The sequence below is a fragment of the Leptidea sinapis genome, chromosome 41 (genome assembly GCF_905404315.1).
Source record: "Leptidea sinapis chromosome 41, ilLepSina1.1, whole genome shotgun sequence".
Lineage (NCBI taxonomy): Eukaryota > Metazoa > Arthropoda > Insecta > Lepidoptera > Pieridae > Leptidea > Leptidea sinapis.
In genome coordinates, this window is record NC_066305.1 from 1,859,897 (window position 1) to 1,873,320 (window position 13,424).

The 13,424-nt window shown below is 34.9% G+C and overlaps 2 protein-coding genes across 8 annotated transcripts in view; one reads left to right on the top strand and one right to left on the bottom strand.

Moving 5' to 3' along the window:
- LOC126976528 (transducin beta-like protein 2) overlaps positions 1-13,424 on the top strand; it is a 191,807-nt gene that overhangs the window by 87,098 nt on the left and 91,285 nt on the right. For all 7 annotated transcript variants that reach the window (XR_007731921.1, XR_007731923.1, XR_007731924.1 and 4 more), the window contains exon 3: positions 8,446-8,669. Coding sequence is in view for 3 of the 7 variants with exons in the window: in XM_050824907.1 (XP_050680864.1) it covers positions 8,446-8,669 (224 nt within the window). In the remaining 4 variants the exon portion in view is untranslated. The remainder of the gene's footprint in view (positions 1-8,445; positions 8,670-13,424) is intronic.
- The window catches only part of LOC126976525 (tripartite motif-containing protein 2-like), a 211,586-nt gene that overhangs the window by 55,112 nt on the left and 143,050 nt on the right, over positions 1-13,424 (bottom strand). The window lies entirely within an intron of this gene.

Consider the following 13,424-nt stretch of genomic DNA (forward strand, 5'->3'; position numbering starts at 1 on the left):
ATTATATTTTTAAAAAGAACGTTTTTTTAATTTTTGTTATTATGACAAGCATTATTATTTAAGTTTCACCTGTCCCGTTGTCTGTCTGTAATCTTGCAAGTTAAATTTCACTCACTACCCGTTTGCTTTTTTTTAAATTAATGTTATCAAAAAAAAAAAACACTGCATAAATAAAAAAAATTAATAATTATAATTGCATAAGTTGATAAAAAATGCTATGCAATAGCTTTACCCCAGCAGTGCCCGAGTGCCACACCGTCTTTTTTTTTATTTTAATATTTCATTTGTAGACACGACACGGTTGCTTTGTGTTGAATTATATTGTAGATCACTCAAAAAGCGTCTCCCAGTTTTGGGATACGAGCGCCCCTATTGCCTCCTGCTCCATTAACCATTTGGTACATTATAAGCGTATGGCAGACACTTGTATGAACCATACCAAATAAAAATGCATATTCGGTTCTATAAAAATGTCCATCTAATATATAAAATTCTCATGTCGCGGTGTTTGTAGTTACTCCTTCGAAACGGCTTGAGACCGATTCTCATGAAATTTTGAATGCATATTGGGTAGGTTTGAGAATCGGACAACATCTATTTTTCATCCCCCTAAATGTTAAGGGTGGTCCTCGTTTATCCTCGTCTTCCACAGAATAAATGCACATTTGTCATGCAACTTTTACTACTGTCGCTGCAGCTGCGAAAAGCGTTCAAAATTCAAGTCAAAATATAGCAATATTTTTCTTACATTATTCAAAATTATTTTATGTTGGGTTAGTAACTGAAAAATTATAATTTTGTCTGTAAAAAGTCAAAATGAAGACCACACTTTTCAATAAAAAATATTTGTATATGACTGGTGGCTGATACACACACAGACATATGGCTGAACAAGATAGTTAAGCGTCATTAACCAACGCCAATGGATTCTAATGAAAAATTGAATCTAAAGGAATTCCTAAATAAAACGTTAACTGCGGGTGGGCGAATATTAAATCCCCTACTATATATGCCACCTGTTAATATATTGCCGTTCTTTACATGCCAATGATAGTATCCTGCGTTAGATTAAGGATTGGTCTCCGCTGCGCTCCAACTAGATACCGCACTACTTAAGATCAATAGCTGTTTTAATGCGACAACTATTAGATGGTTGTGGGCGTGGCATCTGGACACTCAATGGCATCTTTCAAATTTTGTAACATACGTTTTTACATAGAAATTAATAAAATACATAATACATACTGATGGTATGTGATCCCAGTGTCTTTCTTATTTTTTGTAGTATTATTTTTACAAAGTTTTACTACTCAACGCGGAATTTTAGTTTCAATTATTAGCAAAGTTTAACAGAACATGTGGCACGTCAACGTCACACATTATTCGAGACTGGCTCGAGTATTAGTTGGGCGAAGTATTAGTTGCCGCATTTTGCCACTACGCCTGCGTTATCTAGTTGAAGCGGACTCAATCCTTAATCTATGTATCCCGCGTTATAATTAAGGTGCTTTTTCTTACCAACACTAAATTTCTCAAGATAAACGTAACAGAACCTAAACTAACAAAATTATTGTACAATGAAAACAAATAAGATATTTTATACCTTATAATATTACACGTTTTGGCCTCTCTAAACCGCATAAATTCGTCACAGTTATTGTGTTATCACTCAACAGATTTAAAACAAGTCTTATTTCAGTTAACTTTTGCATAAATCTGGATTTAGGCAATTTGAAACAATTTACGCTTGAACGGTCTACAAGCAAGTACTGTCACTGTGTAGTCAAACAGTGTAAGTTCTTAGAGTATTTAACCCGAAAAACTAGACTAGACTATACCAAAAATGGGAGCATTTTTTTATCCCAAAAGGCATTGGTTTTGTGTACGTCACTCAAATTCTCCGCTAATTAGGAACATATTTAAATGATTTATTTAAGAATTGGTTTCGCAATAGTGGCTTGTTTTAATGAAAATAAGGGACGAGACGAGCAGATCGTTCAGCAGATGGTAATTGATACGCTCTACTGCATTGTATGCAGTGCCGTTCAGGATTGTTGAAAAACCCAAAAATTCTGAGCGGCACTACAACTGCGCTCGTCACCTTGAGACATAAGATATTAAGTCTCATTTGCCCAGTAATTTCACTAGCTACGGCGTCCTTCAGACCGAAACACAGTAATTCTTACACTTCTGTTTCACGGTAGAAATAGGCGCCGTTGTGGTACCCATAATCTAACCGGCATCCGGTGCAAAGGAGCCATCCACTGGTAAATTTAATGGCGTACAAATAATATTATTTCATATACATATTTTCATATATTCTATCTTTTACGGATTTTAAATCTCTTGTTAGCTCTAATTTTTGCACATTATCACACCCACTGAATACCTTCTCCTGTAGAGTACATACTCTGAGGCTCTGGTTACGTTTGTGATTGCCTGAAATATTATGGCCTTGATACAGTGACTCAGTTTCAATAGCTGGCTGCTCTTGTGACCTTTTACCGGTACCCGCATTGCCGCACGATCACTGCCTTACTTTGGATTTCAGTGGAAGTAATCATTACATCAAAGCAATTCATATTATTATTGTTTCGTGTATTTGTGATTCTTGCCTACCTGTTCTAGCACACACATTTTACTATAAAAGTAAAAAGAACTATACACAAAAACTCAATAAATTAAAATATAATATATGGAATATACAGGGTGACTGAGAAGTTGTCGTCCAAAGCTAAAATATGAAAGCCTCATGGTGATGAGTATCTGAAACACCCCTATGGATGTTCTACGATTTTGCGTAGTTAAGGAGATAATATTTTTTTTCCCGTTTTATCCGCGTTTTTCACCTAATTGTGGTTTTGGACTTTTTTCTAATTTTTTTGAACACTTAGTAAATTTTATTGTTGATAATTATTAACTACAGTTGCAATAACCACATAAGAAACTATGAATAGTTTACAATTGAGTCGTAAGTTCAAGATAACTAATTGCTCCAGCTAAATTCATGAAAATGTTCAAGGTATCAAAAAATAAAATAAAATGAGGAGCCTATGGCTTCTAACTATTTTTAAAAACTTCCCAGGACATAAAATGAGCCAAATTCAAATTTTAGCTTTGGACGTCAACTTCTCGGCCACCATATATAATATTAATTTATAAATTTTAATTTGGGGGCTATTTTGGTATTTTCCATCTTAGTTTTGATTATTTGTTCTTTTAGAATCAACTATTTATATAACTATTATATTTCTATCTTTATTATATTAATCTCCATAATGTTATAATTAACGAGTAAGTATATTATTATTTTAAATAAGCAGATAAAAGTAACTTATAAATTTCGTCAGGTTAATTATTAGTCAAAATACTTTTTTTTGTAGCATGATACTTATTACAATTAAAGAAATGTTTTTTTCAATTCCCTTAATTAATGTAAAATAATTGAGACGCTCTACAAAAAATGGCAGCTAGTGGTTGAAGTTAATTCTTCTGTTAGGATATTTTCATCACCGATATATTCAATATTCACACGTTTGTACCGATATATTTGTATAACGATTTGAAAAATTCTTTAAAAGTATTGAAGATAGAATAAAATAATGTACTACGACTTTGAAGAACACATAATTGTATACAAAAAGTGTCGCGACAGCATATTATAATGTCATAAGTGTTCTTTTATTTTAAAAGTTTAATGGAAATGTGCTCAGTCAGGTGTGTACCCGGGCAAAGTCTCGGGCTATCAGCTAGTATTTTAATAAGACATCAAGCTAGCGACAACTCATAGACAATTTATACGTCTAGATAGAGTCTCTTGCTGTTTGACAACAAGTAGACAACCGATAAAAACAGGCCATGAATATTAGTTTAGTGTGCGTGACAAGTTACGTCTTACACTCGCGATTTGTATGACATTTTGTGTTAGTGTTGCGCGAATTGCTCAATGTAGATGTTAGTTCTTAATCAATTTTATTCGACGTTTTCAAAGCTGTCATAGTCTATCTAGACGTGCCGTTTTCAATAAGCTACCTTTCCTTAGTTTAACTTACTAGAAGTAGACAAATCTATCCTTTTACGCTTACTTACATTTCAATATCCTATCGAAAGATAGCATTGGACTGTCGACCGTTTTAAATAACATATCTAGCCTTAGTTTAACTTACTAGACGTAGCAAATCTATCCTTTTACGCTTACTTACATTTCAATAACCTATTGACAGATAGCATTGGACTATAACTATATTGGACATAGCTATGGATGGATAAGGTCTTGTCATTAAACGTTGACAGCAATGAATCCGTAAGTTAAACTAAGGGTAGATATGTTATTGAAAACGGCCGTATAACTATTTTGAACATAACTATGGATAGATAAGGTTATGTCATTAAACGTTGATAGCATATTATAGCGTAGATAGCAATATATCCGAAACTAGAGATACGTTATTGAAAACGGCCGCTAAGCAACAACTCAATTTAATAATCAGTAACACGACCCCATTGTTGGAAGTTGAAAACTCAGTTGGCCGCCTACGCTCGAAGTACGAAACTGAAGGTTGATGTTTTGAGTCTGTCCTCATTGTCATTCGGTTTGTTGACATTGTGTACACATCAGTCAACTTTGAACGAGACGATGAAGTAAAGGTTTCTTCTACCTCTCGCTTCACTTGGTGACGACACTCCGCCTGTATCAGGGTCACTGGGACACAGCTATTTGAATTCACGTATGGACATGAGCAAACATGTTTCTCCTTTTACGAATGTACGTTTTCAATTAAATCGTATTGACACTCGCTCGTGGACCTTACATTGCAGTAAGGATGGGTCGATATAAGAAAACCATCGATGTCGACATCGAAACAAAAGTATCGATGTACGATAAATATCGAATGAAAAACATCGATGTTTTCGGTAACAAATAAAACTGTCTATTATATTGAGGAAATGTGTTAAATATAAAAAATCCAAATATAAGAAAAAAATTAACGTTCCCAGATTTTTTGGGCACACTCTGTAAAAATATAAATTTTGACAGGTGTCTAAATGGAGAGACCATTTACTCTACCTACTCGAATGACTGTCATAGCTAATGACTATGTAACTTGATAGTTAATACCTAGTATATCCGAAACACACCCTGATGGCACCCTATGGAATTAATGACGTTTCTATATTTTATCGATATATCGATTATATTGAAGTCAAACAAATCGATATCAAATCATCGATGTTTTCCAACTAAGCGTCGACATTTATTCACCATCGATGTATACCGACCATCCTTACATTGCAGTTATTCCATTGATGATTCAAGACGCCTCTAGAGTCATTATCAATATGTAGGTATATATAACACACTACCTGACCGACGACAGACGTTGTTCTGTATATAATAAATATAATACTGTTTTTTATGAATTTTTCAATAATATTTCATAACATCAAGAATTATTTCATAAAATAATATGCTCCTTGTTGTTATAATGAAATTGTTTCAAAGCAGGACTGTAAAACCGTGCCTCAATAAATTATCTCATAGAAAATATGTAGATACATATAAAACAAATATTGGAAGTAAAAATAATTATCCACTCTCTCAAGTGGGACTAAACTCCACTCCCTGAAGTCCGCATTAAAATCCGTTCATTAGTTTAAGAGTTATTTATTATTATTATAGCACATGTCATAACGGTAACCAAATGAAAGATTTCGCGCAAACGATAAAAACGTATACAAAATAAAGGAGTTGTTCCAGAATACTGTGGGCCCTGGGACACGACCATGTACGCCGGGCACTATTGGAATTGAATATAAATGACCCGAAATTTCTCTAAAATACGCCTAGTTTCTGTGTTAGTTTTATAGAAAAAAAAATGTGAGCCGTCACGGGACGCCTGGCAGATGTGAAACATCGACATTATTTTGTAAAAGTAATATGCAGAAAAGAACATATTGTGATAGGAACTAAATATGTCATAATGATAAAATAAAATATTACGATTTTTTTCCAGATAACGATGACTATTTATTGAATAAACATTTATTTTCATTAAATACAAAAATTTACGAATTTATTTCAAATCGTGACTACTTAATTCGTTTAATCAGTGACTTCGGTAATAGTTATATTCGATGTTGCCTCTGAGGACGGTATTACTGTGACAAGGCGACGCGTCGCCACGGCATGCGTCGCCACGCCAGAAATCGGTTTCACATCAATAAATAAAGGCGACATGTTCAATTATGTATGTCACTTGTTTACAAGCATATTCGTATGAACCCAAATTAGGATATCATCACCATTTGGATTTGTGGCGTTCTTCTGCAATGCGGTTTTCAAGGAACTTTCTGCCACGTCAACCATCATGTGGAATAAGCTTCATTCTGCGGTGTTTCCAGGATGATACGAGATGGGTACCTACTTTTAAAAAAAGTGCGTACAGCCTTTAAAAGGCTGGCCACGCTCCTGTCAATCCTCTGGTGTTGCATGTGGACGGTGGTGATCACTCAACATCATCGTGACTCCGTACTTCCATAAAAAAATATGGAATTTTAGTACCATTTTGATCTTTAATTACTGTCACACCGCAAGAAATTAAAGTACTCATTCGAATATAATCTCAAGTATCCTTGAAATGAAAGATAATCAATCGGAGAACCAGTTGAACATGGGTAGTTGTGGTAGTTTTTTGTTTCTCCTCATTACCATTACATTTAGATGTCTTACAACATCACAAAAAATCAATAAGTTTGTATATCGATGCAGGTGGGTTTGGTTAGATAGAACTGGAAAAAGTGGAACAAAATAAATTGTATGTAAAACATACAACATCTGAGTAAAATACGACTAGAAAAAGTTCCAAGATAATAAACAGAATAACGTGGTTATAGAATAACGGAACTGCCTAATTGCCTATTTTTTTGTTATGACAATAAGGGACGAGACGAACAGGACGTTCAGCTGATGGCAATGCAGTGCCGCTCAGGATTATTGAAAAATCCAAAAATTCCGAGCGGCACTACAGTTGCGCTCGTCTCCTTGAGACATAAGATGTTAAGTCTTATTTGCCCAGTAACTTCACTAGCTATGGCGCCTTTCAGACCGAAACAGTAATGTCTACATTACTGTTTCACGACAGAAATAGACGCCGCTGTGGTACCCGTAATCTGGTAGCGTTCCACTGGTAAATATGGTATGGTATGCACACCCCTGATGTATATAGACAATGCACGTCATATAAAAACAAAGCCGAAAGATGGAATATGCCTCAAATTACACCATATTCGACCGCTATACCTATACATTGCCGCATTTACTGCAGTTGTTTAAAATATTCTCCGTCAAAATACAGTAATGTAAAACATTTATTCAGTTTCGATTCGGACAGTCAAAAAAAAATAAAAATAAATTGTGTTAAGACAACAAAACTTTATCAAGGTGAGGTTAATAATACGAAACACAATTTTTGTTAGTTCTATATTCATAGCGTTATGAAAAGGCATAAAAAGGCATTTTTTTTTCTCAAAATTACTCACTTAGAATTCTTTTTGATGTCATTTCTAATATACTAGATACTACCGCTTTGGAAACAAATGGCGCTCTCAGAGAGAAGAATCGGCGCAAGAAACTCTCTCAGCATTCGTTTTCCTTTATAATAAAAATATACAATATTGTACTGTCATTGCTTTTGCTGTAAAATAATCATAATCTCGTCCCAGGCTGTCCGATCACTTAGATATTCAGCTGTGGAGTAGTAGGATTTACGACAGAGCCGTTTTTTAATAAAACATTTAAATTTATTTATAGATAATGCCTGAACAGTGGCTGGGACTCTATTATAAAGTGTATACATTTTTATAACATTTATACATGATTATAATTGTACATTAATTGCTCTGGTAAATTTTACTCTGACTGATCGCGCTCCCGTAGTCGTGTCGAGCCGACTCTATCGGAACCACAGAATAACCATATAATAATAGCCGAACGTGATAGGTCAGTCTCAATCAAAATTAAATGGCTGTCGTGCTCAAATAAAATGTTAATTTCAAAAATTTAAAGCCCTTCGTTTGCATGATGACACCGTTTGCATCTAGCAGTCCTGCAAAATTCTTGATGATGATGTTGTGTTGGAATGTACTAGAATCGTCAACACATTTCTTATATCCTTAGATCATTTATACGTTAAGATAGACTGTGACAGCTGTGAATGCGTCAAATAAATTTGAGGTTGACTGTTAACCTCTATTTTGAGCACACACACTAACACAAAGTGACACAGAAGTCGCGAGTGTAGGATGTAGCTTGTCACGCACACTAAAGTAATAAACCTGTTTTCATCGACTGTCTAGCAGCAAGAAGCTCTGTCTAGATGTATAAATTTTATTAGCTTATATCATTGATTTGTGCCTCAGGGACCTTAAACTTATAAATTTTCGCAGATGGATCAGTATTTCTGTGGGACGTCCGCGACCTGAGCCACAAAGAGCACAAGACATTGCGAGTCAACATTGACTTTGACCACGCGTCACACGTGGCATGGAGTCCCGACTCGAAGGCGTTCATCGTGCACACGGTGCGGGAAAACAACATCGTCGTGTATAAAATCGAGAAGAAGAAGGACGGCACTATCGGGTCTGCTACTCCTGTGCTCAGCTTCGAGAAGGTAAGTCGATTGTCAAGTCTTGTTTGTTTTCGCACGTAACGTCCTCTGTGTTGAAATAGAAATAGGTTCATGATAAATGTAGAATGAATATTTTATTAAAAAGAGCGTAGAAAAAGAATGCTAGAAGAGTTTCTTGCCCCGTTTCTTCTTTCTGAGAGCGCCATTTGTTTCCAAAGTGGTGGTATTGTTAGAAATGACATCAAAAAGAATTCTAAAAGCGAAAAATAAACGCTTTTTGAAGTATAAAGAAATATATTGGAAATAAGGAAAACAACGTCTAGTAAATGTAGTATACTGCGAAAAAAAGTTTCTTAAGTATAATAATAAATTCAGGTTGTAATTTTATGCAAAATTTTGTTCAAATTTATACCTACAAATTTAGATTCAATGTTCAACGATATTATGGATATATGATAGTTTTTAATATGGGATTGCTAAAGGTTTCAAATACATAGCTCTAGAAAAGGATTTGTTTATTGGTTTAAGGTTGTAAACTAATTCGTTGATTTGCTGAAATTATAATAGACTAGACGGCATTGTTCTGTAGATGATAAAAAAAAACACTGTTTTATAGGAATTTGCTAATAATATGAAAGCATCAAGAATTATTTCGTAAAAAATGCTCCCTGTTGTAACAATGAAATTGTTTCACAGCGGAACTGTCAAACCGTGCGACACTAAATTTTCTCATAGAAAATATGTTCATACAAAACAAATATTGAAAATATAAATAATTATGGGTCCCAAATCGAAATTAAAACTATCCTATCTCTCAACCCAAACTGCACACCATGAAGTAATCCCCATTAAAATCCGTTCATTAGTTTAGGAGTCCATCGCGGACAAACAACGTGTCAGGTAATTTATATATTATATTAAGATAAGATTTACTATAGCAGCAAGCATTCGCATAAAGTATCTTATGAGCAATAATTCTGCGAAAGTTGTTGTGAAATGTTTGACCGGAATCTTAACCCTGACTTGGTGAAATTGTTAGCTTACTTACCTATTATGTAAACTATAAATCTAAGGTGAGGGGTCATTAATGAAAATGTCGTATGTTTTTAGCAACTGTAAGAATATGGGTTCCTATCGCACACCCGACAAAATTAAATATGCGTGATATCCCGCTGTAATGTGATACTTATCTAGCTGACCCAGCAAACGTTGTATTATATAAAAGAAATCAATAATTAAAATTTTTGGGGTATTAAAAATAGATGTTGGCGACCTACCCGATATACACACAAATTTTCAAACAAATTGGTTTAGCCACAAATACCGTTACACGATAATTTTATATATAAGATTTATAGCCCACTGGTCAGTGACACTGCCGATTGAAGTCGACTGCAAAGAAGAGGTCCCGGGTTCCAATCCCGGTAGGTGCAAACATTTGTATGATGAATATGAATATTTGTTTCCGAGTCATGGACTTTTGTATGTATTTACGTATGTTGAAGTATATATATTGTATTAAATATGTCGTTGTCTTGCACACATAGTATAGGTTATGCCTATGTTGGAGCATGATAATTAACTAAATAAAAGTGTGTCAATATTATATCACTAGCTGACCCGACAGACGTTGTTCTTTTCAAATTTCTACCACCAAATTTCAAGTCTCTACGCCTTATTGTTCCAGAGATATCGCGATGAGTCACTTTATAGGTTATTTTATAAATTTTTCCGAACCTTTCTACACTGCGAAATTCCACACGCATCATGTTGACTTCTAGCATTAGCCACTTCGTGATATCAATTATCATTCTACGGTTTTCTCGTACCGGGACGACTTACGGACTCTTAAACTTAGGGTAGTCCCATCTTAAAATAAAACCTTAACCTCATAGCCGAAATGATACATATTTTATTGTTGCTCTCTGAGTGAGCTCACAAGGAAAGCAATGTGGACGATAAGTTACACATAAGATAGCTGTTAAGTAAAGTATAATGATAATACTCGTAAGTAATAGGTAAAATATAGATTAGAGCAGAGGTGTCAAACCCAATTTATAATTCGTAGGCGGGCCAGTTTGAAAATAGAAAAATGAACTGAATTATTATAACATTCTATTTAATAAATTATGTAGTATATAATATACGGTTGTCAAAAAGCTCGAGGATCCAGATATCTGACTTCTCTTGTTTTTGACAAGCTCATTGATGTCAGGTATCATATTCGTAGTAGTTATTTTTAGAATTGATTGGAGATGGTCATTCGTAAGTCCTGTGATATCCATACATTGCGATCGCGGGCCTTATTGATACGCACCAGAGGCCGGATGCGACCCGTGGGCCGTATCTTTGACAGGACTGGATTAGAGAATAATCCTGTAAGGACAGTGTACATTGCTGTTCGTCAGTCTCGCTAAAACTCGAGATCGGCTGGACCGATTTCGCAAATTTAGGTCTTGAATTATTTGTCGAAGTCCAGAGAAGGTTTAATAGGTGAATAAATAGGAAAATGCTGCAAAATTAAATAAAAACAACAAATTTGTTTTTCCTTTGATGTGTCCATACATAATTACTATGCGAGAATTTATTGACGCACGGTTTGACAGTTCTGCTGTGAAACAATTTCATTACGACAGCAGGGTGCATATTTTACGAGGTAATTCTTGATGTTATGATATATTATTGACAAATTCATATAAAAACATTATTTTATTTATTATATACAGAACAACGTCTGTCGGGTCAGCTAGTAATAAATAAATATAATGAAACATTAAAAAACTACCATCTCGTGTTGCCGTGGATGTCCATGGGTGACTAGTGTACAACTTCCTATCAAGTGAGTCTATTCCCCGTTTGTCCCCACTCATATATAAAAATTTCATACTTCACTTACTAAAACTTATGATTTTAAATACGTATTCATTTATATTCATCAGGACTTCGTTTTACATTTGATGTTTATTTATACACTGGGTGCTTCATATTACATTAGTTGATGATATGCAGTATCATGTTATCACATTACGTGTTCTGTGGAACGTGTAGTAATGTATCTAAATATAATCCAAATTTAGTTTAATACAACTTTAGAGTGTGCTAATTATTGCTTTATGGTGACAAACGTGTACTACAATATTATTTATGTAAAATATTAGTATTATTTAACATGTTCCTGCATAGAAAAATTTATTCTGATCATTTTGATTTGTCAGAAAGCTGTTCAGAACTCCGTGATAGGTGCGGCATGGAATCTATGCGAAAAGCCAATATATTAATTATTATTTATGAGATGTATTTAAATTTTTATTTTTTATTTTATCTTATTAAGAAAACCAACAGCATATTACAGATTACATAAGTAACAAATAATATTTTACAATAATAATGCCAATAACAGGTTTCCCTTATATTATATTGTGGTTTCCGAAAAATTCAATTCCACCTTCGCACGACACGCCACAAGTTAGGATATCATCCCCACCATATGGATGTGTGGCGGTCCTCCACAGGGCGGTTTTCAAGGAGCTTTCTTCCACGTACTACAAAGCTGTGGAATGAGCTTCCTTGTGCGGTGTTTCCAGGACGATACGACATGGGTACCTTCAAAAAAAGCGCGTACAGCTTCCTTAAAGGCCGGCAACGCTCTTGTGATTCCTCTGGTGTTGCAAGAGATCACTTAACACCAGGTGACCCGTACGCTCGTTTGTCCTCCAAATTCCATAAAGAAAAACATAGTGCGATACCTAAACCGAAACGAGACGTCCGTAGTCACCTTTATTTGAATTATGATCCTTAAAAAAACATTCTAAATACTTAATATTCTTTCGGTAACATAAAATACCTCACTAAATCTTCTTCTTCTTACCGTCTTTTTAGCTTCTTCTTTGATAATATAATAACTAAAATCTGTCGCTGCATCTTTTGTCTGAAATATTTACAACCGCTCAAATTTTGTAATGTTATTATTATAAGGTACTACAAATTTCAATCTCTTGTTTAGGACCTCCCGATAGTTTTTTCTTTTTGCGCCCAGACAAAGGAGAAAAGGCTACCCTCCGGGATAACGATGGGAGGGAGGTGGTGAATGCTCATGCATACCAATGTGCCCGGCTGCGTTGGTCATGTGGGACTCACATGACCAACCTGAGTGCCTCTCACTAAATACTACCTCAGGTTGGGCAAGTGCCTGCTAAGCCTTCATCGGAGGTGACCTTCTTTTGGGGAGAGGGAGGTGCAAGCGGCACTCCCTTGGGAGTATACGCTGGGAAATAGAAAAGAAGGTGCAATCTTATTGAGACTAGTAACATTAGATGGATGATCAGAAACGGGAGGTCAGATAGTCCGACAGACAGTAGCAGATGCAGATATAATGCGCCTCATAATAACTATACTAGCCTTCAGACTGAGCCTTGCTCGGATTTTTAAGAAGGTACAATACTTGAACAAATAAAAAACTAATCGGACATCTGGATTCGAACCGGGGTCTTCTGCTTTTCGGATCACCCAATGTCCCATCTGACCTATTATAGTCTTGTATATAGAGGCGAAATTTACCTTTATATTCTAATGTTATTGTAGCAGTTTCTAATTAAAACACGGATAAAACTACATTTTTTAAAATTGAAACCTTGATCCTTCTTGATCGATTTCTCTGATCTGTTTCCGAGATCCAGATTATATATATACAAGAATTGCTCGTTTAAAGATATTAGATATATATTTTTTTAACGTATAAGTAGTATGTGTGTACACACAATTACAAAAGATATAAAATAAAAAAAAACTTGCGATAGA